Raw genomic sequence first — 25,310 nt, 5'->3', positions numbered from 1 at the left:
TCCGGGTCAGGACTTCACTCAATGGACCAAGTGTTCACTGTGTACTCGCTTTCCAGAGCGGCTTCAGTACCGAAGCCAGCCGTGCACCGCTGGCTCCCAGGAAGGAGCGTGCCCTGGGCTGGATGTAATCCCGCTGGTATTCCCAACATTCAAACCTCGTGCTTTCCACAGAGGGACGGGACTCCCCAGCGGCCACTAACACAGCGCAGCGCTGTCCTTTAGTGCCTTAACGCCGCAGGGAAGGGGGTGACCCGAACCAAACTCCGGAGGTTCTGGCTCCCACAGAATCCGTGCCCAGGGCCACAAGGCACAGAGGAACTATGAGATCGAGACGAGCATGAGCTCCTCGTCCTGCTACACTTCAGTCTCACTTCGACAACTCGCACACGTCTTTCCTCTCTCTTGCTCCGTCTCCCAGCATTGTTCTAAGTTTCGTGATAATCTCTAACCTTTTAAAGGAATTTCACAAGTAGCTCGGGCCACGACACAGCGCAAGAGAGCGGTTTGCATGAGCGGCCGAGGGTTTCCCCCAGCATCCAGCCCAGCCCGCGGCCGGTCCCGCTCTGCCCGGGCTCCCCGAGCCCTTCTCTCCGGCGGCGGTCCCGCACCGCCCGGGAAAGGCCCGAGGGCAAGCATTGCCCCGGACGCAGAGCCACCGCCGTCCTCCCGGCTTCCCTGTCCTCAGTACCGTGATCCCGGCCCGGCGAGGGCTTCCCACCGCGCGCGGCAGTTCGCTGACGGGGCGGGAAGCCCCCGTGAGCAGCCGGGCAGCGCCGGACCGCGGCCGCCGGTCCCTCGCCGAGATCCCCCTCCCCTTCCCCGCGGCCGCCGCGGGCCGTAGCAATCCACGGCGCATTCCGCGGCGGCCCTCGATGCCCACGGATTCCTTCCCGCTGACGTCCCCCCGCTCCGCTCCGCTCCCCGCCCCGGCAGGACCCCCGGGCGGCGCCCGGCGGCGGGCGGGGCGGGCGCTCCTCCCCGCGGCCCCGCGCCCCCTCCCCGGCCCCGCGCCCCGATTGGCGCTCAGCGGCTCCGGCGGCCGCGGGGCCGGGCCGGGTGGGAGGGACTAGAAGTTTCCGCGGCCGCGGGCGGACTCTCGTCTCAGCCCGGAGCCGCCAGCGCCTGCGATCAGCGCCCCCGAACCGCGGGAGACCACCGACATGACCCACTTCAACAAGGGGCCCTCCTATGGGCTCTCCGCCGAGGTCAAGAACAAGGTACGGGCGGCGCGGGGTTCGCCGGGCTTTGTCTGCGCCGGGACGGCGGGGCGGGACGGGATGAGGCGCGACGCGACGCGGGGCTCCGCTTCCTCCGGCTGCCAGCCGGGGTCCCGCCCGCCCCGCGCGGTGAGGGCGCGCAAGGATGCGCCCGCCACCGGCCCGGGACAGCGCTGCCCTGCGCCGCACCGCTCCGGAAACTTGCGGGCACCGAAGAGCTGTCAGCCCCGGGCGGACCCGTGTGCGGAGCCGCGATTCGCGTGGTCGCTCGGGCTGCACTTGCCCGTGCCGGCAGCCCCGACGCGGGACATCCCCCCCGTGCCGCCTTCTCCCGCCGGGACCGGGCGGGGCGCGGCGCCGGGGCCCGCAGCCGTCCCACGGCCGGCGGAGCGGCGCGGCGGGGCGGGCAGGCGGGTCGCGGCGAGGCAGAGCCGGGCACGGGGCTGAGGGCCCGCCGAGCGGTGCGGGGCGCGGGTCGCGGGTCGCGGTGCGGAGGGCGGGGCGCGGGTCGCGGTGCGGAGGGCGGGTCGCGGTGCGGGGCGCGGGTCGCGGGTCGCGGTGCGGAGGGCGGGGCGCGGGTCGCGGCCCCCCGCGCGGCGCATTCCAGGCGCATGACATCATGGGCACGGGCGGCGCGCGGCCAATGGCGCGGGGCCCGCACAGACGCGCATTGTCCGCCCGGCCCGCCCCGCCCGCGGGGGCGCACAAAGGCGGCGCGGCCGCGGACCCGCGCCCCGGGGGGAGCGGCACCGGGAGCCCCGCGGCCGGCCGGGGAACTCCGCTTGGAAGCGGCAGACAAGGCAGCGCTGACAGCAGCCGGGCCCCGCGGCCGGAGCGGCGGGCGCCGGCTGTGCGCGGCTTTGCTGAGGTTGCTCTCATACTCTGAGGAACAAAAGGTGTCTCACGTTGCCCTGTTAGACTGGCTGCTACCTTGCAGCGAACAGTTACCAAGTAAGAGGGAAAACCTTTGCAATAAAAATCACACCGCTAAATGAGCGGGGATAAGTTGGTGCTCAGTGTCTTTATTCACAGGCTTAAAATCTAAACGTGGTCTTTAATAACCGGTTGTTTCACGTCTGGTTTCAGGCTTCAGCAGATCCCCAAAGCCTGTTTTACTTGTGCTGAGTAGAAAGGAGAACAGGGAGAAAAGTAGTTACTTGAAGCATTGTAATTTATGCTTTAAAAAGCAGCATTTTGCTTTGTTTTTTTCTTTATTGGCTTTCTCAGGGTGGTTGAGGGTTCTGCTGCAAAGTTTGATATCATATAAATGTCTACCAGAGTGGTTGCGTCCAGGATCTAAACTTAGTGATTTATCTTACACCATTACAGACTGAAAAAAACCCCAAAAAACAACCCAAACCTAAAAAAAGACTGAAACGTGTTGTGTATTATTGCATGTGAATTAGGAAGAAAGTAGATGCTTTTCTACTTTAAAGATTATTGACAACATTATATAGGTTTAACAGTGATCCCTTAATGGGAACAAGATGGGAAGAAGCTCTTTGTTCTTTCTTTCAGTTTCTTATTGCCATCAGCTTCCTTAGGGCCTCCTGAGGAGCTCTTCTAAGCCTGTGCATTAGCAGAGGGTTTGAAACTGGTGTATTTCACACTTATATGCAAAGGGCCTTCTACTTCATCTTGCTGAGTTTTGTTTTGCTCACATTCTCTGTCTTCAATGCACAAGTTGCAGAGGGGTGGGTGTTTTGGGGCAGCTCCAGTTTACTTTTTTGCAGGTTTCTGCTGCATTCTTTGAAAGTGTCAGTGCAGCAGAGCCATAGAAAACAATTCAAGTGCACCAAAGACAAATGAACTCATTCCCTTTCAAAAACTCCAGACAAAAAACACCTCCAATGAACAACAAAAACTCCAGAAGAGATGCAGCTTTGAGCTTTTAGAATGTTGTTCTCACTGTAAGGGGTCAAATTTCAAAGCAGTTGTGTTATATACAGGTATATTGTGGACCTCCAACCTAGTATGTTGCATGGGTTTGTGGGTTAGATGTGTGTCTGTTCATCTGTATAATTCTAGAGGATTAGCTGATAATGTCTCTATTAAGATCAAAAATTCCTTTTCCCAGATTTTTCTGTCTCATGAAGATTTGAAGAATTATTTTCCAACTCTTGGAGGATCAGTTTTTGCTGCCAATTATAATCACAATTTCTAAAATACTGGCCTTTTTGCAACCCATTCTGTCATTTAATGTCCTTTTGGGTTAATGTTTGTAAGTTGCTGTAGAACTTCCATGCTTGAATGATAGTTACTCTAAATACCCTTGTTTGAAATTTCCAGTGCTGATCCCCAAGTAGTGTTTTTGTGCAATAAACAGACAGCTTCATAGCTATGCTGCCTGAGGGTCCAGCTGTGCTAGAGAAAAAAAATCCCTTGGTTTTGGTTTTTATTCTTTATTTTCTCATTTGACATTTTATTAGTGTTCAGAGAGACCTTTTGTTTGCTATGGTATTTGAACGGATGACTATAACATGTCCTGATTCTTTTTAAGAATTTAATTTAATTGAGGTTCGAGATTCAGCATAAAATCTATCTCTAGTTTGTTGTTTGGGGGTTGTTGTTTGTTTGTTTTTGTGGGGGTTTTTTACCCTTTTGAGGCTCCACCCTTCTCTTGTTTTGCTCCTTACCTTAGTTCACACTAATATGGTGTCTGGTCTCTGTTAGGAATCTCTTTCCTCATTCCTACAAAGAAAGCATGGAGTTTGTGTACTGGTTCCCAGCTGTAAGGAAACTTGTCTGCATGAGAAACGTGTAGGTAGTCAAACTAGTGTAATCCCTTTGAAGCTGATTCCCTGTTTACTTGAGATCACAGACGATAATTGATCCAAAACAAATATTCAGTGGGGGAGCCCTTTAAGCTGATGGAATTGGATGGTTTCTTCTGCAGGCAAGAAATAATTTTCTTCTTGAGCAATGGGGGAGTTTCTGCAGTATGTGAGGTTGACATAGCATGAGATGATGAGCCAATTAGATAAAGCTGCAAACTCGATTTTATATTTGTCTCTGATTTATGCTCCATTGTCTCGCTGCAGAAGGTGTGGAGCAAACAGGAACATTGGGCAGCAGGAGAAGAGGTTCCGGTCCATTCAGCTGCTTCCTAGTTGGCTCCACCCTTCCCATGGAAATGTTATTTGTTTTGGGCAGGCATTTCTCTTCTCCCTCCTCTTATGTTTGATACAGTGCCAGTTTCATCTTCATAAGAAAGTGAGGGAGGGCAGGAGTATGGTTTGTGTGGGGAGAAAACTTTTGCATAGCATTTGGCTACTGCATGTCCCTGACTTTCCCTGGGAGCCATCCCAGCCTCAGGAAGCTGTCACTGGGCAGTGCCATTTTCCAGACTTTTTAAAGACAGCAGAGTAATTGAGGGACAGCCCTGCAATGTCACCCTAAAAGGTCAAGCCCCAATGAAATGGAAGAGGAGAGGAAACAAACTTTGTAAAGTGAAGGCTCTTAAACAAATTAAGCCTGTAAACAAAGTATCTCCCTATTTTGCAAGTGTGCAGGAGGGCAGTAGTGTTTCCTGCTTTCCTTCTTGAGGGCAAATACCAATTAATGAAAAAGAATTAAAGTCTGTGGTGACTAATGCAAACTGGTTCTAGGTATGATTATTGTGTTCCTCTTGAAACTGCTGAGGAGAAAATTCTTGTCATCTATTTTACCTCCTACAGGCCAAATAAACAGATTTAATTTCTAAGTTCAGAAATCACCTTTTTTTAATAAATATTTTTATCTGGGAATCAGATTAAAATCACTAGCCTTCAGATTTTTTAATTAGTGGTTTAATAGTGGGATAAGTTTTGGCTGTCTGGTTGAACTGAACCTCTCCATCCTCTTTGTCACCCCTCCTTTCAAAACAGAAATAATACCCTCTTCCTTTCTTAACATGCATCTCTTCCTACCATATATTTGCTTTACTGTAGAAGCTTTACCATGCTTCCTCTAGACTATTTTCCTTTAACAAACAAAGGTTTGTTAAAGGAAAGGTTTGGTCACCAAATTTTGTGAACCTGAGGTAAGAATGTTTGCTGCTGATAAAAGTGCATTTTAATTAATGTTGTCTGAAATGATGTAATAAAAACTGAGATGATACTGGATAAAGGCAGTGAAAACTTGGGCTTTGAGAGCAGAGGAGAATATCTTCTGTCATCATAAGTGACAGGATAAAATCTCTGCATTCCTGTTCTCTTGTGTGTAGGCATCCATCTAACTTTTAAAGAAGTAATATCTTTAATTTGCAAGTTTTGAATTAAATTCAGGTGTTTTGCTTAAAATCAGCCTGCATGAGCATTTGCATTACACAAATCTTCATTTTGTTGCATGAGGAATAAATAAAAATCTAATATTATGGTGCTCTTAGAAATATTGTAATAGAAATACATACTGAAAAGGGAATTCCAAAGGAAATGGCAGAAGAATTTGTAGGAGCAAGTGTTAAACTTCAGTTTGCTCCAGTTAGTTCATGGTTTCTCATAGTTAATCATGGCTCTTCCTAGCTAAATATCAGTTTCACTGTGGAAAGCACTAAAACTTTTCTCTTTGTGTCCAAATTTGGTATTTTTTTCAAAAAAATGTGAATTTCTTCCAGCTGGATCCAGGCATTGGTAACAGATCTGCAGTTCAAGTGAACTTCAAAACTTTGTACTTAATGGTACAGTTTTGATAATTGAGTCCATAGAAACACTGTCCATGAAACATAAATATGACTGTGGAATAATTCCATATGTAAACTTATAATTTATGTTTGGCACAATAACTATGTGCATCACTAAAAGCACATTAGTGATATAAAAATGAGACCATCTCTTTTGTCAGTCTTAGGATGTATTTTTTAATGTATCAGCAACCAATTGATGAGAATTTTCCAATTTGTTTACAATTTTCTTCTGGTTACTTGTTTCTGATGCTTAGTTTCACTTTGACTGACCGTATTAAATTTCAGTTAATTGTGTTGAACAACACTTGCTTGAATATGGCCCTGCTGCTGTCCACTTCCAAATCGTGCCTTGTTCCTTTTCTGATCAGATGCCTCCTGCGCTTTTGAGAACGTGTTTGCCACCTCAATTGCTGAAACATAAGCTTAGCCTCTTGCTGGAGATTTTGCAAAGGATATTTTTTTAAGAAACCCAGTGAATCACTGGCTTTATTAAGCTGTAGTAACTTACTAATTTGTATTCTCCTAGTGTTAGGTCCTGTGTGTGAAGAGTTCTCATACTGACTGAGAATTGGTATTAATGCTGATTAATTAGATTTTTTCGTTGTTGTTAAACAAGGAAGGTAATCCAGCAGTGGAGAATCTTAACCACTAGTGTTTCCACTCATATTCATCCTTCACTGTCTCAGTGTGTGCTCTACCTTGATGTGTCTGATCCGTTTACCACTTTCACTGTTACAATCTCAGGACAGGTCTGTTCTCTTAGGCATGATCAAGTACAGGTTTCCAGTTCTGTGGCTACTTCAAGAGAAGTATTAACACTACAGCAGTAATAAGCAGCCCTACTAAGAGGTCCAGACTGATGGTGATGGAACATACGTGGCATTGGGTTGACAGTTCATAGCAAGGATTCATCTCTTAGCATGAGCAGAAGCCATGATTTGCCATGGAAACACTTCTCTTGCCAGCAGCTTGGATGTTAGCACCCATGGCTGTTCTGGACTCCTGCCTGAGCCCACAAACAAGGAGACTCGCCTCCGGGAGCCCTCACACAACCGCAGCTGGTAGAAATGGCCTGTGCTCAGCTCAGGAGCCTCTGAGTGGATTAAACAGATATGTGAAAGTGGCTGCCCCAAGGACATCTGGCAGTCATAGCTGTTCACCACTGACACGAGAGTTATCTGCCTTTGCCCAGTGGTTAAATCCCCAGTATATCCTGACATTTCCTTGCCCAGTTGACAGTTGTCTTTCGGAGGCCTCAGAGCTGAGGTGTGGAGCAGTGCAGGGCAAGTGTCACTGCCTGTGTTAACTCTGAGTGAGGGCTGTCATTTCAAGTTCTGCTTCTCATCTTACACCATTTTTTCTAGGAGGAAGGTGATGAATGGCATGGCACAGCCAGGATTAGCTGCTGCTGTCTCATGAGCATCAAGACACAGGTCTGCTCCTGTGTGTGGGGACAGCACAGACAGAACTGCCAGTGCTGCACCCGCACAGGGCACAAGTAAATGAACAGTGAGGATGTTTGCTGATACTTTTGTTATGTTTAACCTTAGTAAGCACCCCGTGTCTGCACTTTCAAATTTAAAGCATATTCTGTCCATTTATAAAATGTATTACAGTGACCTTTTTTTATGGTGGATTAATACACTTTTAGTAAATCTTACACTGGTGATAGAAAATCACGAAACTTGCAAAGGTTAATTTTTAAGGATATGAGATAAGTGTTTTGCATCCTTTGAATACAAGCTCACAGTGTACCTCCTGTGACTAGAACACTCCTGAAGAAAGCAAATAGAGCTTGACAGTCATGGCAATTAAATGGGATCAGCAGCCTCAGAAATTAAAAACTATGATTTGCATTACAGTAATGCTTGCTTGTTTCAAATTTACAAATGAATGTACTCTTTGTGTGGTTTCAGAGTTAGACTTAGTTTAAAATTTGGAGAAAAATACTTATTATAGTCCTGTTGCTGAGTCAATACCCATGAAAGATAGATGAATGGATGCACACATTCTTGTAGGACAGCAGTACACACCTGATTTTTGTCTTTTTTGTCTCACCTCATCTTCTTTTGACAGAACATTAATTTGGATGTTTTTTCTTGTCTGCAAGTAGTTTATAATTTGTCTCGGAGAATAAAGGATAGAAACTTCTTTGTACTCAGAATTGTTAGCTTCTGTAGCTGCATAACACGGTATACACTGGGCATCTGACACGTCCTTTTAAGGCAAACTTTGTAGAGATTCCCATCCCCTATGGAACTGTACAGGAAAGGCCTTCAGTAAAAATGGGCTGGAGGCCAGGACACATAGGGCAATTTGAAACAGATTTTTTCTAAGTGAGATCATGTGAAAATCCTTCTTTTTTTTCCTTAAGAGGGACTCTTTTGCTTAAAAGTGCTTTTTGTAAGTATCTGATTCTAAACAACTGTTAACTTGTATAGTTACTTTCTTTTGAGTAAATACATTCGGTTCTGCAGTAATGCCTCACTGTAACTTAGGTCATTGTTTCTATTTAGTGGGGTTGAATGACAGTGATTTTCTCAAAGAGTGTTTTGACTTTCTTCAGGTGGGTTGTTCTATGTTTAGGACTTTTTTTTTTTTTTTAAGTGCAATAACCCTTCCCTCCTCCCACCCACACTTGCCCCTCTCCCCTCCTTTTTTTTTTTTTTTCCACCTCTCCTCTTCAAAACAGTGCAGATTTTAGTACATATTTAGAAGAGAAACATAATTAAACTTTCTGTTGCTTGTACAAAACTCTCTTACTCAAAGTGGACTCTGTTCTGGATGTATGACTGGCAAAGGCTGGCAGAGGCATCAGTGCCCCTGGAGGAGCTGGCAGTGAGGGAAGGCCACCACGGTGAGGATGAAGTGCTGCTGTCACAGCCACGGTCTAGTGCCCTGCTTGGACCGTCCCCAATGCCTTGCCCAGTCCCAGCAGCTGGGCCAAGCAGGCTTTAAGCCTTGGGAGCCTGAGCTTGCCCTGGTCACTGATACTCACTCACTCATGGAAACCAGACTTTTACCATTCAGTGCCTTTGCTGCTTGCCTTCCAAGACTCAACCCTGTATTCTGGGCTCAACACAGGACTTTTCTTGAGGACTTTATTTAGGCAGAACTTTATTTAGACAACCTTTTGATTACCAAGTAATCCTTAAGAGGTACAGTGAAGTGAAACATTATGTGGCTTGTGCATACACACAGGACTGGAACACCAAGTATTTGCCTAAATATTTCTGCACTTTCTTGCTATTCTGAAATGCTTGCATGAAGATGGAATCTGATCTACTGAAAAGCCTAGCTGGCCGAATTATAGATAGATTCTAAACAAATCTTCTTGCCTTGCTTTGCATGTTTTTACCATGGCTCTTCCCAGGATAAACCTGGATGTTACTATTACAAGAACCTTACTTTGCTTTCCTGCTAAGAAAGCTCTCCTGTTATATTGCTTTCCTGCTGATATTTCCACTGCTACAGCCTCTTATTAATAGGCAGCATTATCTTAGCAACCCTGGTTTTGCTGGAATAAGAATAATTCAATTTAAAACTATTTTTCTGCTGTCCCTAATCAGTTGACTGTATGCTAGAAGCCTTCACAGAAAAAGGGAAGGCATTAAATGCACATGCATTTGGGAAGGGATTTGGTTAAAGTTAAACGTTCATGGTGAAAAGCAACTTCTGCCTTGCTGCTGCCATGGACACCAGCAGAGAATTTCCCTTCTGTGTTGAGCATGGGCAGAACACAAGTCAGAGCTCAGGCCAGTACTCACCAAGCAGGAGGATGTGCTGGAGCAGGACCTGTACTGCAGCTCCTGTTGAGATTCCCACTGCATGACCAGCCTGAGCTGCCACTGCTTTGGTTCACTTCATAACACTGTGGGGGATCAATTAGAAGTTCCATTATATATCATAATTGGAAGTCAACACTGTGTTAAGTCAATGAAGCATATGTATCAGTTCCGGCATGTATCTGGTGGGGTAACACTAAATTCTTTTTGCTTCCTTTTGCAAGAAGCTGTTGCCTTACCTTGCTGACATTGTTCCATTAATTCTGCCCTATATAAGTAAAAAGTACAAGTAACTTTTGAAGAAAATAAAGATTAATGCCTTTTTACTATGGTCTGTCTTGATGGCAGCCTTTATCATTAATAAATGATGGTATGAAAATGTCTTTGATATGGAAAGCTACTTCTATTTGAAAGAACCTAGCTGGTTTTAATTAAAAAGTAAACAAAGATTGTGAGATTAAATATCAGCGATAAGGCACTGGTCTTTGAATGGATGGAACAAAATTGGAACAAAATATATCTAACAAAGTTAAAGTTCAGTGAGTGCACCTGAGCATTTTGTTCTGCTGAACAATAACAGGACCTTAAATAATTGAGGATTGAGACCTCTCACAGTCATTTGCAGCACAGCCTTGCCCACACAGTCTGCTGGGGTATTTCAAACCTATTATCAATTCAAGAGTGCAGCATAATGACACCACAACTTGCCTTGTGTTGTCCTGAGTTTTGGATGCAGCATGTATGTGCATCTCCTACCTACCCCCAGCAGTGCCAGCCGTTCTTTCTGCTTGTGTTGAATTGCTGGAAAATAGTGCTTTGAAAGTTCCTACAGGGTATTGAATCAGAACCTGTTACTTCAGAGTTTGACTGTCTTTCCTACTTTCACACTTGTACTTTCTTCTTTACTCATAAACCCCAGTGTAGCAGACTTACGGCTTGATTTGTATATTCCTAAAACTACATTTTCATGAAATAAAAGGTTGAGCTAGAAGTTCATGTAATCATAATTTTTTTCACTTTGTCTTACTTTCCTTAGACTTTCTTCTTAAGGTGTATATTAATTATTAGAAAATTAAATAAACATTTTCTAATATGTTTATGGTCATCACCCTTTTAAAAAAAATATCATTATAACACTTCTTATGTGGTTAAAGCACAACTTGTCTGGGTGGCCAAATCTAAAATTTTTTTGAATGTTTCCTAGATTATAATCAACCTTGTGCATCACCTATTGAACTTTAATTGGTCAGAGATATATGGGAGGGTGTGAGGTGGAGGGCCAGGAACACCAGATTATCGTTGTCTTTCATTCTTTGTGCCAAGATCATTCTTGCCATATTTTTGCTGGCAGCAAAGCAAAACAAGAGTATGAAGCTGTTGATAGACAAGGTCTTCTAAAGTTTTGGGTGTGAAATCTGCACCACTTGTGCTTCTGCTAAGAAAACTAGCAAAATTTACCTTTTCTGGTTAAGGTAAAATTACCTTAACCAGAAAAACATGCTATGCATGAATTGAAAGATTTTGATCTACCTTTATTACCTTTATGAAAGATAAATCTATGCAGCTCTTAGTAGCTGGAAGCAGATAAGGAAGTTCTCATGAAATCATGCCTCTCACCTAAATTACAAAAAACACCAACCAACCAACCAAAAAAAACCACGCCCAAACCAAACCAAACAAACAACCCCACCAAAAAACAAACAAACTCCCCCCCCCCCCCCCAACAACCAAAAAATGCCAGATTGAATCATTATGTGGAAGAATAGTAAGAAAGAGAGGAATCTGTGTTTTCTTTATGAATACCTATCACAGGCACCTCAGTCAGCCTGTTCAGCCAATGTGAGTTCATGGAGTTAAAGCAGTGCAGGCTGACACGCACCCAAGTGCTATCAGTGCGGTCCGTGGGAAGCACTGAGCACTATTAACTGGGAGATGCCTCTCACCTCACAACCTGCCCTGTCATCTGTTCATTTCCTAGTCAAGCCTATGCCTGGCATCACAGCTGGCAGCAAGGAATCAAGTAGATGAGCTTACTGGGTGGGGGGAAAAAGAGTGATAAGTCTTGAGGTTTACGTTCGGAAAAAGTGCTGAGAAAATGCAGCATGGATTGTGCCTTTTTCTGGGAAGCCAGAAGGAATGTGCATTTTGAGTAACTTTTAAAACAACACTTGCAGTGACAGACTTCAGCTTCCTTTAGCCAACTTTTCTGAGAGGTATGTTTGAGTTACCAGTTACGTGCTTCCTGCTGTAGAACATAATTACTCTGGTTTGGGTAAGTGAAGAGGGTTTGAAGAGAAGAAGAGGGTTTGAAAGAACATATAATTTCCTGGGCTTCTTTAGTAGCAGTAGATTAGAAAAGTATTATGAGAAAGATTGAGTGATCATTGATGTTACTGTTTCTGTTTGCAGACTTCTAGGCTTTGACAGCGCTGTTCTACCAAAGTTACAGTAACAGTTTCCTCAGGAGATGTTTCCTGGGTTACTGCCGGAAAAACGAAATTGTTTTCAGATGCTTTGGAATTTTTTTTTCCCTGTTTATGCACCAGATTGTTCTGTATGATTTTTTTTCCTTTCCCCCACCAAAGATTAACTAGGCATCACTGTCCATCAGGTTACCAGGATTTTCCATGCAGCACTCAGTGTGTTGTCTCACAGGAGACATTACTGCTCGTGATCTCAGAGCCTGTCCAGATTTGCTGTGTCATATCTCTCATACTGGGGGTGGGTTTCAAAGGAAGGAGAATTCCGTTCCTATCAGGGACTAAGAGGCTTTTGTCCATTGGGTTGGATCAGCTGTGTCTTAGCTGAGAACAAATTTCATATCCCAGTGGTATTTTGAAAGAAAAACCAGCAGTGGTTTAAAATAATAGTGGATACTACTAGAGCCATGTTCTGTGAAGAAACAGAAATAGTTCAGCAATATACAGACTAAATAAAGAGAGCAAAGGAACTCGATAGCAAGAAGTATAAAGTATGGTGGCACGACCAGAAGGTGCTACAGTTGACAGTGGAAACTGATGGCTAAGGAGAATTGGAGTTACAAGCCAGAAAGCTGTGACTATGACAAACCATGATAAGAGCAAAAGGTGCAAGAAAAGCTGAGAACATGTTTTAGTAAGTGAGGGCATTGCAGCAGCTGCTGAGAAGGAGAGGGAAGCATTCAGTCCAAGGGCAGGCGTGTGTCTGAGTTGCTGGTGCACTCTGGGGGAAGAGATGGTAGCACTGGCTTCTTGAATAGCTTGCAAAATGTCATGAAGTTCTGCTGGACAACCAGGGAGGAGAACAGTCAGTTCTTCCAGCCAGCTGATCTGGCAACAAGCACCATGCATAACTGCAGGTATCTGTACTTGTAAGATGACTTGGAAACTTTGAGGCATGGTTTGTTCTCACTTCACAGAGTTTAAACTGGTGCCTATGGGAAGAGTGCCAGGAATTTTGGATTAATGCTCATCCATCTCTTCTTTAAAGATTGTAGCCTAAATTTTGATTTACAGAGAAAACAGTGAGATGTTGGCAGGGTATCAGTTACACTACACATAAAAAACCCAAGGTTGAATATTAAGCAAAATGGATACAGCTGTAAAATTTTTGTGCTAAGTAGCATTTGGGGATATAGTGAGATCTTTCAGCAATGTTAATGCAGTGTTGTCTGCCTTTCTGTGCAACAGTCCATAGTGACAGAAAAAAAACCCATCTTCAAATACAAGGGCTTACTGAATGGTGGCTTTGAGTTTTTTAAGTATTTCCTCTTTGGTTTTCATCTAGATTGTCACATTCCCATTACATTTGGGGTTCTTGTGCACAAATATGCCTCTTCTGACACTTGCTTTTGTTTGCAATCCAGGTCAACATACATGAAATTAATCTGTCCTTATGATGAGAGCTTATTGGGTAGTTCAAATGGCAAGAAGCTCCCCTTGATAATCACCTTGGCACCCTGCCACTACCTCTTCTTATCCACTTCCAGTAAAACCCAAAACTTTATATTTTTCCACTCTTAAGTTCTCTGTCTCAACTTACAGTGTGCTATTTGTTTACACTATGACTAAATAACCAGTGATTATGTCCTTGCCACTTTGTCACCTCTGAAGCTGAAGATTAGATATCTACTGTAATCTCTTTACACCACAGAATTTTAACCAGAAAGTTTTAGCTTGCTTATATAATTAAAAAAAAAATCCTTCTCCCTCTTTAATGAAAGGAATTTACTCTTCTTTGCCTTTTTCTTGGTTATTCACATAGCCACTAAGCTCTTGACACTTTTCTTCTCCCAGGTATTTTGCTGTGTAAATTTTAGTTAGATGATTCAAAACTCTGTTGTGGAACAGCAGGCGATGAACAGGAATTCTAGATAACAATGTGGTCTGCCTGACTCCCACTTCTGAGCAGTAAGGGCTGTCAAGAGCTGCTTCTGCCTTGATACTAGGAGAGAAATTTCAATCTTTCACATACCATCATAAATCCTTAAAAAAGGGGAGGAAAAAGATTTCATCACAAACTAATGCCAAGCAAATGAAAAAGAAGTATCAGTATCTTTGGCCTCAGCAGGACAAATTGCTGCTGAAGGTAGTGCTTATTTCAGTGCAAAGGGTGTTTGCAAAGGCAGCACTGAAATCACAGCAATTCAGACAGTTCCGAATTAATAAAGATTGAAAAGTGGATACAGGAACAAATTACTGCTTAAAATTTAAACTGTACAACCTTAGGTCTTAAAACCTGGAGTTTTTCATTTCTTGTTTTTATTTGCTTTCAGTAGTTTATGATCTAAATGTGTAAAAGTAAAATTAATGTTAACCCCTCTGACTAGACATGGATTAAACTCCATACAAGATGAATATGCTCCTATACTTATTAAAAATTCAGCAAGCTTTCTCTGCTCAATCTTGTTTTTTAATTGAAAAGTTAGTAATTTTGTGTTACTTTAGGCAAGAATATGCACCATACCAAATTTCTGCCTATGAAGAACATTAAAATCCAAAACTTAGGGCTTTATCTACTTTTCTGTCCACTTTGGTGAAAACGCACATATGTAATCTCTTTCTATGCTATCTTATCTTGGAGTGAAGTCCTGGTTATTTCTCTTGCTGTACATGGCCCTGAACTTTATTTATGCTGGAAAACCAAAATGGACAATCTACTCAGCTGCAGTTTTATATGTAAATACATCTTAAGTTTTGTTGACAAACACAGTTCCTGTGGAGTTGTTGATGTACTTCAACAAGCACTTGCTTTTTTGGTTGAAACTTATTACTAAAGAGAAGTCTTTTCAAATATCTACTACTACTTTAAATCTAGCATGCTGCACATTAAACCTTAGACTCCTGCTGGGGAGGGCAGGAAGCCTGCAGCTTTAATTAGAAATTTCATGAGAACTAAGAAGTGCAAGCTGTTAGGACATGATGTTTAACTTCAAAAGTTTTATCTTTTATACCTGCTTTTTAACTTAGTAAGATTTGTGCTTGCTAGTCCCAGTGTAAAAAGAAGTGCAGTGTGCTTAAACTCTTCCTTGAGATCCTGTTACAGTATTTTTCCAGAGCAGCAGCAATGTAGCCAGCTGAACTCTCAAACTGGAAATCTGGCATACACGTAGCCCTTAGCGTACTGTGCGTACTGTGTAATTTGGAAAAGATTAGTATAAAAGGACAGCTCAAAGTCCATATGATATCAGTTATGGTGTGAAGTACTGGTTAACATCATCACTCAAACTAAACATGCTACAGGCACACTGAGTAGCTTCAAGGGACACAGAGAGATCATTAAAGTTGGCTAGCAGAACTTCGCTAGCTTCCAGGAATTCATGAGCTTGATAAAATCAGTGGTATTGTTACTGTCCCTGTACTACACATGGAGGGAGGATTTTTACACTCTAAGATCTCCCAAACAGGAAAGTCCTACCTAAACAGAACTAGGTGTGAGGGTCAGGTGTGAAGTTGCCAGAGGCAGGTATCAAGTTTAATCCAAGGATTCCAGCCTGAGCATTAACACGTGTATATCAGTTTGTCATAGGCAAGTAACACCCAGCCTTTTCCTTCCACAACCTTGGATCACCTATAATTTGGACCACTTGTATAAACATTTGTTTCCTTTCAAAGATATTTCTATTAAACCTGTATCTCTGAAGCATCAACAGAAAGAGCAACATCGACAACTTTGTCTATCTTTCAACATTCAGGAGAAAGAAATGAACAGTTGGCTTCCTGCTATCACACATGATACTTCTCTAAAATCTTATATCCATTGCTACAATTGAATAATTTCTACAGTATTCTGAAATTGTAGGGGTTTTTTTCATGGCACTGATGATACTTTGAATGAAGCTCCTTAGCTACTGCTTTCATCCTCAGTAGACAATATTTTCTCTTGCTGTAGACTTGTAAGATTTAAGTATCTTTCATGAAAGTTTAGTATTTATAAAGGATCAAATGCTGGCATATTTTGCATTAGTAGTAATGGAAAAAGACTTTTTTTTTTTTACATTCATATCAAAGCCTCTGGCTTCACCTCACAGCAGTCAAACAAAAACTGGAACATCTCTGATATCCACATGTGGAAAATATTAAATATTCAGCAAGAGTGTTACATAACTTCTGGTTGTGCCATTGGGAATAGAAGAGCTAAGAATTCAGAATAAGCATAATGCCTTATTTCTGGTAGTATCTGACCTGTCACTCTCCCTGTTTAATCCCTTCTTCTCACATGTTTAGAGCCTGATGGTAAAGATTCCACATCTCTAGCTTTTCAGGTAGATTGAGTGTAATTTGCAAAGACACTAGCACAAATTTTCACTTTTTCTAACTTAGTTTCTCACCAGCTCAAAAATCAGAACAAAAATAACGTTTTATAATGTTTTTAGTTAAAATAATGTTTTTAGTGCTGTGAGAACTCTCCTCATGTGTATAAGCATTTTTTACTTCCTATCTCCAGATAAGCACTGCAGTGATACCCCAGGGCAATTTAAAACCTCTTGAAAAGCTCAAGATTTGAACACATGGTAAAGTGCTCCAACATAAAGTAAATATTTTTCAGACGTGAATAAATTCCACCTGATTACTTCTAAGGTCTCCAAGCAGTGGGGTCAGCAATTTAATATTCAGTTCAGTTGTAATCTCAGACATGGAATGCATTCACTATTAAATGAGGAAATTTTCTCCCTTTTTTTTCTTTTATATGCGTGGAAAGAAAGATTAAAATAGCCACACTTACAGAAGTCTTCAGGGTTCTTACTCTTACTGGCTTTCCATATTTACTTTTTTTTAATATTGGGAGGGAAAATATTAACCTTTAAACAATGTCTCTTGGTGGTATGATCAGAAACTTAAATTTTTTTATTTTTTTTTTTTATTTTTTTTTTTAAACCAGTGTTTAAAAATAAGTTAAGTGGTAGAAACACAAGTCCAGTTCTATTCCAGAAGATTTCAACTGCAGGATGGCTAAGATTGTCTTTAAGCTACACTGGAACTGCCTAAATTTTCAGAAAGCACAGTGTTGATTATGTACGTAACTAAAGAATTGTGGAGATTAGCTCAACCCCTGCTTTGTACCTACATGCATGCTAATATGGTGATTTTAGCTCGGTGTGAGCTGTCAGCAAACAAATGACCAGCCCAAATTATCTGCTGTCTTCTAACTGGAGCATCAGAATAGGAAGTTCAGGCCTTTCTATAAATCCTGTTCCTTCATTTGAAGTGGGGTACAGAAACAAATTATACACTGTATATCTTGCCTGTACCCATAACTTAAGGTTTTGTGGGTGAGGTCACTTTTGCAAGATTTTAATAGGTTCTCTAATGTGTAAGAAGAGTACAATGCCACAATTCAGTCTTTTGGGGAAGATGCTTTGGTATCTTTCTCCCTTGCATATGTATTTGTTTTCACACAAAATCTAACTCACTCAATTCTGTCCAAATCTGCTTCTTTTCTATAATTTTGAACAAGCTAGTTGGGTTCTGCCCGATGTTACTGGGGACACAAATTAAGGCTGTGATCATGTGAGCTTTGCTTCCATAAGAAATAAAAATACCTGTGAAAAGTCATTTGTAAGCTAATCACCAGGTTAGGAAGGAGAAAGATGACTTCTTCATACACCATTTTCAAGATGTTACCCATCCCTTGCCATTATTACATCACTGGAAATGAACGTGGTTGTGCTGCTGGTGTGCTAAACTTAAGGGAGGTGCAAGGGGGACTATCTGCCACTCAAGAGAGAAGACCACAGCCATGTCCTTGGAAGCTGTGACTTTCAGTTAGCTTTTCTAGTCTGCTTCTAATCTTACCTAATATCCAAAAGGTGTGATTAAAAAATAAAGTCATTGCATTTTCCTTGTCATCTTGTACAGAATGTTGCACAGAAATTTACACCTTAGTCAAGATCTGAATGCAGAAATGGGTTAGTCCATTATCCTGATCTGTAACTAAGGCACCATAGCACTATTATTACAAATAGTAGAAGGAAAGTAAGTATTACTCAGACAAGTTTTTGAAGTAAAGCCAGAGATACAGGAATTTTCCATTCCCCTTAGAAGAAAAATAGGCAACAGAGTCCTGTAATTTGTAGTTTGATCGGTTTGGAGTCAGGGATTACTAATGCTAGCCAAAATGTAGCAATAGCCTCTATGCAAGTAATTCAAATCTGTTGGAATTATAATCTCCTTCAGTATGAATATAGCTGCTAATCACCGGCCCTTCTTGGCTGAAGTCTTAAAACTGTATGTAAAAAGTCTCAAAATGTACTGTGAATGGCTGCACATGAGTTTCTTGTTAGGTGTTTGTAAGCAACTGGTGTAGCTGAACTGACTTTCCACGTGTTAGAAATCCTGCAGGTGCATTCTGTGCTTGCCTGTCAGGTTTCTCACGGTAGCTCCCCCACTTCCCACCTTGCTCACTGACCCATGCAGGACAAATAATGAAGGTGGAAGTGTTGCCAACCTCTGCGCCAGTGGAGGTTATTTATCCCACACAACCTTGTGCTCACATAACTTGTTTTGCTTGTGGGAAAAAGTAGTGATGATTTCAGTGATAGAATCCATTTTGTCCAACTTGGCAATATTGAAAAAGATTGCAAAGGTGACAGGTTTAGCCTGAAGGAAGTCGGAGCTGCTTTTTGGTGCATTCAGGGGAGTGGAACAAAGGGCAGAGTGAAAGAACACGGATGCTGTTGACAGCTGGTGGTTCACTGCTTTTAAGCATTCCTTTCACATGGATTGATTTCTAGTGACTGAAGCATAAACTTACACACAGAGTAGTGAAGTCTGAACATCTGGAAAATTAATTTTAAAGTCCTCTTGCTAGCAACTCTGGGCCTCTCCTTGATGTCTTAAACTTCAAAGATTATTGCAGGTTTTCTTCCTTTCAATTAAAATATGAGATCACAGTTTATTTCAAAAGAGTTTATTTCCAAGAAGGTCAAAGAGAAAAGAAATAGCAGGGATACTAAAGGTTAATGATAAACCAACACACACACAGCCCCCAGAATCCCCAGCGAGATAACTCTTAATGTTGTTGCAACGAGGCAAAACCTTACCAGCTCATCTCCATTAATCATAAACTAGCTATAAAAGCAAACCCACTATAAACTTCAGCTGAATAACTTCAAATCTATTGTATAAAATTTCTCATGTAGAAAACTACATGTGAGCAGTAGTACTGATGGCAATTCAGAATTCTTGTGTTCATTATACACTATTTCCCTTCCTTACTTCCTGCCAAAGTACAACTTGGGCTGAATATTTTTTCCAAAATCATTCCTCTGCAGCTGTCAAAAGACTTTTCGGGTGCTCCAGAATTCTTACTCAAGGAAAAACTGCTACATGCTTAAAAGTGCTTATTCCAAACAGACCTTTAGTAAAGCCCTGAAAATTATTCTTAAAGGGATAAAGTACTTACATCTGTACCCTGATGTATAAAATAGAATTTAAAAGTCCAGCAATGAATTTACGGGATGACAGCTATAGCATACTCTGAAAGGGAATTGGGGTGGGGAAGAGTTGGAGATTTCTCTCCTGAAGTAATTTTATGACTGCTTGTGTTACAGATTGCCCTGAAATATGACCCCCAGATAGAAGAAGATCTGCGTAACTGGATAGAAGAGGTTACAGGGCTGAGTATTGGTGCAAACTTTCAACTGGGATTAAAAGATGGCATAATCTTATGCGAGTAAGCATTTATTAAGTAACCTTATTTTTAGGAGTTTTCTACTTTCAAGGAACTAAGGGACTTTCTGAAGATTCCCCTTTAAAAGACATCAACAATTACAGTCAAAGATAGCTGACTGTAGGGTGGGAGACAACTTCTTGGAAACTGTTGGAAAAATGAACACTTAAATCTCCCTTATATTTAAAATAAGATTTCAAAATTCAATGGCACAGCTCATTTCTATAGTAATCAAATGGCATGCAAAAATTCTTACAGTCTATTAGACCTGTGAGAACCGAGCTAGCCCACGGTATGAACCAAGAAATTAACCATTTTGATGAAACTAATGCAACTAATAAAGCATGAGTGGAAGTATTATATAATGCCTGCACAGATGGTATAAGGATGAGATTTATTGTTTAAGCATTTCCCTCTTTTTCACCTCCCCAGGCTTATAAATAAGCTGCAGCCAGGATCAGTGAAGAAAATTAATCAATCAAAACTAAATTGGCACCAGGTAAAACAAAAAAAACACCAACCTCAGAACTACACCTCTAACCCCTTGATCCCCCAAACAATACTTTTTTTCTGTATTAACAAATTTGCTGTGATAATGGTACATCTTAAATCTTAGTAGCACCAAGTTTACATATGATACTTGAGTTGAGGATACAAGAGTTGAGGATGCTGCAGACATGAACAGTGTTTAACACAGTGCAGCTACAGCTGAGGTGGTTCATCAGTGGCAGTTGAGTACCTGTATTTAATAGCAGTTCTTTAGCTGTTCAGGGAAGTGTCAGATGGAAGAACAACCTAGAGCCCTATAGCAACACCTTTTCCCACTTTAAAAAAAAAAAAAAAAAAAAAAAAAGGATGTTTTCTTTTTATTAAATCACCACAAGTGAGTTTTCCATCCAGGCAGTGCTGCAGTGTATTAGGTCAAGAGCTTGCCTGTATCTAGACATCTCTGTTTAAAGCATCCTCCTGCAAAGGTCTGAAGAGGATGCAACATTCATTTGGAACAAGCCTGGGAAGAGTTGCTGCCTAGAGTTACTGCATTTGGTCTTTTTGAGTATAGCTTAATACTGTTATGTCAGCCTCCTTGTTTTCTTGGCATTGAACACTTCTAAACATGGACACAGTTTTTGTGGTTGGTTTTTTTTTTTCTTTTTTTTAAGTTTTAAATACCTTTTAAGAATTCATAAGGAAAGAAGAGTCAGGCCTTACTCTTTGTATTCCATACTGCTTTCCAATTTCTACAGCACATAGTGCTGATAAACACCAAAGCTTATTTGTTCCAGGAGGTAAGCAAGATAATGCCTTCAGTCCATACAAGGATCCCATCCACATAGTTATGGTTTTATTTTATTCAAAATTATCAGTTGCTGAAGTCAAATAGCATGGATACTATGTCACATTTTCTAATTTTGAAGCAGATTTTAGATTAGAATTTCTCTTGGAAGGGACAGAGAGTTGAGACAAGTTTTCTTATCAAAGCCCACTCTAACAAAGTATATGGTACTCACTGATGGAGGGATGCCAGGCTGGATAACCTCTTAGTCTGATTTCTGAAATCAGTATTAAAACTAACAAAAAATAATCCCAGATTTCCCACCAGTCACTCTTAACCATGCCAACTGTTACGTCCAGTTTGCACAAGGCAAAGAACTTGAGTAAAACAAGCAAACAAACCAACACGAGGAGGCTTTAAAACTACTTAATTTCTGATTTAAAACACTGTGTAGAAAACTGGCTTTTTTGTTTCTGTTTAGTTGGAGAACATTGGGAATTTTATCAAAGCCATCCAGGTCTACGGCATGAAGCCACATGATATTTTTGAAGCAAATGATCTTTTTGAAAATGGAAATATGACTCAAGTACAGACTACTCTAGTGGCACTGGCAGGTCTGGTAAGTATTTGCACCCCTGGAGTTGGCCCAAATCCATGTGCCAGCTCAGATGTACCCTTACAACCCATGTAAATACAGAAAACAGCATCCAGCCTGTCAGGAGAAAACAGACCTTACTGAGAGTCTGAGGTATTGCAGAGGTTGCACTTCAGAGGGCTGTGTGCTCCCACATGCCCCAGGGAAGGAAGGCTTAAGAGTTCCGATTGAAGGTTCCTGACTGCTTCCATGTGCATACACAGGACAGGGAGGCTCACAGGAGAACACTGCCCCTGCAGAATATCCTTTTGACTCGGGTAGCTTTGGAGTGCCACCTTCCAATGGTGCAGGGAACTGGTACCTTCTCTCAGCCCTGACACACAGTCTCATGGAGATAGACCTGCTTCTGGCATCATTTCAGAGCCCAGGCTTAGGGACTGGAGACAGAAAATACACTTCAAACACTGAATGTTCTATTTTCCCTCTCCCTAAATAGGCAAAAACTAAAGGTTTTCATACTACAATTGATATTGGTGTCAAATATGCAGAGAAACAAGCACGAAGTTTTGACGCAGGAAAACTAAAAGCTGGTCAAAGTGTAATTGGCCTGCAGGTAAGTATGAAATTCAAGTTTGCAGTTAAATTGTTACTATTGAGAACTTTCTTGCTCTGATTAACTGATACATTGTTTATGCAAAACCAGGTGCAGAATAACAATATATTCTTACCGGGGAAGGAGGAATGAGGTTTTAATTCTTGTAAGCAGTTGATTTGCGTTATAAGCTCAAGTCACTGCCTGGAAGGTTAGTTTGTTTGTTTTAAACCTGCTGTAAGAGTGATAAGGAGAAAAGGAACAGCTAATACTAGCAGCATCATCTCTGTCTTTTAAGGTGGCTTCAAAGTAGGAGTCTTTGAATAGTTAAAGCTCTTTGTACGTAGAAATTTTTTTCTCTCCTCTTTCCTTAGTGATTATAAAAGCCAAAGTAAAATCTTAAAATTCCTTTGGTAGAGAAATTGTGGCAGTATAAATGAATTGTTACTGTCCAAGGTGAAAGTTACTTTTTACATTTTGAGGCATATGTCCATTCCAATTGCAGTGCAGTTGTGCAAATGACAGTTACTGAAATGCCTTAGGATGACAGTTGCCTTTATTTTTCCTTTTGAAACTCAGTAGGGAGAAAGGGTAATTTATTACAGGTAATGGTCAAACTACATGAGGAAAACAAGCACTGAAATTACTATTTTTTTTGTGAGCCATCACATTACCAACCATATTTTTTTCTTGACACTATGCTTAATGTACAAATAAAAGTAATTTCTTCTGTCCACCTCTTCCTTCCCCAATAAAGATGGGCACCAACAAGTGTGCCAGTCAGGCAGGCATGACTGCTTATGGAACTAGAAGACATCTCTATGATCCAAAAATGCAAACTGATAAGCCATTTGACCAGACGACGATTAGCCTACAGATGGGCACTAACAAAGGAGCCAGTCAGGTAAGCAGGACTGTGTGTGATGTGCAGGATGGACACAGCTCTCAGCCCAGTGGGACAGGAGAGCCTGCAGTGGTGCCCAGTAGCAGAGTCTGACAGGCAGCAGTGAGTGGGTAGAGTTCAGCTGTGCTCTTGTGCAGTAATTGAGGAACTTGAATCTCTTGTCATAACCAGTGTGTTCTGTGCTGAGTGTCTTAAGGCATAAAAATGTCCCGGTGCTTCTAGAATTTCCTGCTGGCAGTGTTACACCAGGAGAAAACAGTAACTTCATTTTAAGTATTAACTAGACAGAGGCACAAAAGAAATTGCTTACTGGCACTACCTTAGTCAGAATACTTAGTATATTCTTTCCAAAGAGGAACATAAATTGGACCTTTCTGCAGGCATTTTCTTCCGTGACTTACCTACTAGTGAACATGTGTTACTGAGTTGTGTTTTGTTGTAATTCCTACTTTTCAGCACTTTCAATGAGGCATACTAGTTGAAATCATAAATCTAGTAATCATAGCTCTCGACCTTCTTACTGAACCTCTACAATCCTGTTTTATTAGGCTGGTATGCTGGCACCAGGTACCAGGAGAGACATCTACGACCAGAAGCACATATTACAACCTGTGGATAACTCAACTATTTCGTTACAAATGGGTACCAACAAAGTAGCTTCACAGAAGGGAATGAGTGTGTATGGGCTTGGACGGCAAGTGTATGACCCCAAGTACTGTGCTGCACCCACAGAACCTGTCATTCATAATGGCAGCCAAGGAACAGGAACTAACGGGTCAGAAATCAGCGATAGCGATTATCAGGCAGAATACCCCGATGACTATCACGGAGAGTACCAAGATGACTATCAAAGAGATTACCATGGTCAGTACAGTGACCAGGGCATTGATTACTAGCTTTGCATCGAAAGTTCAGTATTAGTCCATTATTTTATTCAGTAAGAACGAAACTAGCCTTGTGGAATTGTTACCTGTCTTTCCTACACACTACACTTAATGTACCTAAAGAATTACTGCCTTACATACATTCCTTTCTCCTTTATCTGCCCTTTCCCTGTTAAGTTGCCTTTAGTGCTGTAACAGTTGTAGTCTACAGCATAACCGATAACTCCGTATGAAGTAAAAGGAATACTGTGAAAGGGGGAGTGCTCTCATACAGCCAGGTTGTTTCGCAAGGAGCTACGCATTCTCACAATCTCTACTTAAGTAGGTTTTTACATACCAAGTTAAGCCTTCATTTTACATATTTACAGCTTTTCTCTGGAGGAGATAAAAGAATCTCATGCTTAAAGTTATATGTGGTCTTTGCCAATTAAATTTAAGATATCTCATTAGTGATTTAATATCATTGCTATGTTTTTAAGGTATTGTTTGCTAATGGTAAGTCCTGCATTAGACATAAGTGTGCATTTGTGATTGTGTATTCATTCCATTATCAACACTGACCAAACTTAGAAATAGTTGTCTTACTAAAAAGGGAGCTTGTACAAAGTCTTGAGCCAACAGAAGTTCCATGATTGATGGTGCATTTACCTTTTATTGTGCCATAATATATCCATGTAGAAATGCTTTTTTCTTCCTTGAACTGTATTTATTGCCACACTTCTCAAACTGATCCCATTGTATTTTTATAAATAAATATTTTTTTCTTAAAGGTACGTAGATTATCTTGTCTCATTTGTTATGCTACAAACCTGAAGATTAGGCATCACAAGAATTATTCCCAGATAAGCATCACCTTTGCCTGTGTTAAGGGTAATGTAGAACTCTAGTCTGTTGCAGTTTGGGTTTATTCTTTTCCATGGGATTTAATCTAACAATCTTGTAAAAATCCCTCAGGAATGAGTGACACTGACTTAATAAGAGAGGAATGTAGGGCTTTCACAGCCGGGTTCACTTCCACTCTTCATGACTTTGAGGTTATGACCAGAGATCCTTAGCTGTTCACTAAATCCCTGCCATTTTCTCAAGGCAAACAAGGATTGCACATATTTATTGCTGCCTCTGCTTTAGCCTGTTGCCTTAATACCATCACTTGGAGAACTCAAAACACCCTTGCTTTAGATTATGTAGAGAGAAACACAGTCCTTGTTCCTGCTGATCTGCAATCCCAAGTACACAGTTACTGAGAGC

General features: G+C 41.8%; 1 protein-coding gene across 1 annotated transcript; it reads left to right on the top strand.

The window, feature by feature from the left end:
* Nucleotides 1-1,050: 1,050 nt before the first annotated feature.
* Nucleotides 1,051-24,835, top strand: CNN3 (calponin 3). The gene is made up of 7 exons (XM_066325241.1): nt 1,051-1,217; nt 19,696-19,817; nt 20,247-20,313; nt 21,569-21,706; nt 22,179-22,295; nt 23,032-23,178; nt 23,727-24,835. Exons 1-7 carry the CDS (start codon nt 1,161-1,163, stop codon nt 24,072-24,074), a joined length of 996 nt encoding a protein of 331 aa, XP_066181338.1. The 5' UTR covers nt 1,051-1,160; the 3' UTR covers nt 24,075-24,835.
* Nucleotides 24,836-25,310: the final 475 nt, after the last annotated feature.

The sequence above is a fragment of the Sylvia atricapilla genome, chromosome 9, assembly GCF_009819655.1.
Source record: "Sylvia atricapilla isolate bSylAtr1 chromosome 9, bSylAtr1.pri, whole genome shotgun sequence".
Taxonomy (NCBI): domain Eukaryota; kingdom Metazoa; phylum Chordata; class Aves; order Passeriformes; family Sylviidae; genus Sylvia; species Sylvia atricapilla.
The sequence above is the reverse complement of the archived record's forward strand: the minus strand, read 5'-3'. Positions and strand labels throughout refer to the sequence as shown.

Bases quoted from the DNA above. Each gene is read 5' to 3' on its own strand.
- CNN3 (XM_066325241.1), top strand. From the start codon at position 1,161: ATGACCCACTTCAACAAGGGGCCCTCCTATGGGCTCTCCGCCGAGGTC. The intron at 19,818-20,246 runs GTAAGCATTTAT...TCACCTCCCCAG, and splicing joins GATGGCATAATCTTATGCGA to GCTTATAAATAAGCTGCAGC. The intron at 22,296-23,031 runs GTAAGTATGAAA...TCCCCAATAAAG, and splicing joins AAAGTGTAATTGGCCTGCAG to ATGGGCACCAACAAGTGTGC.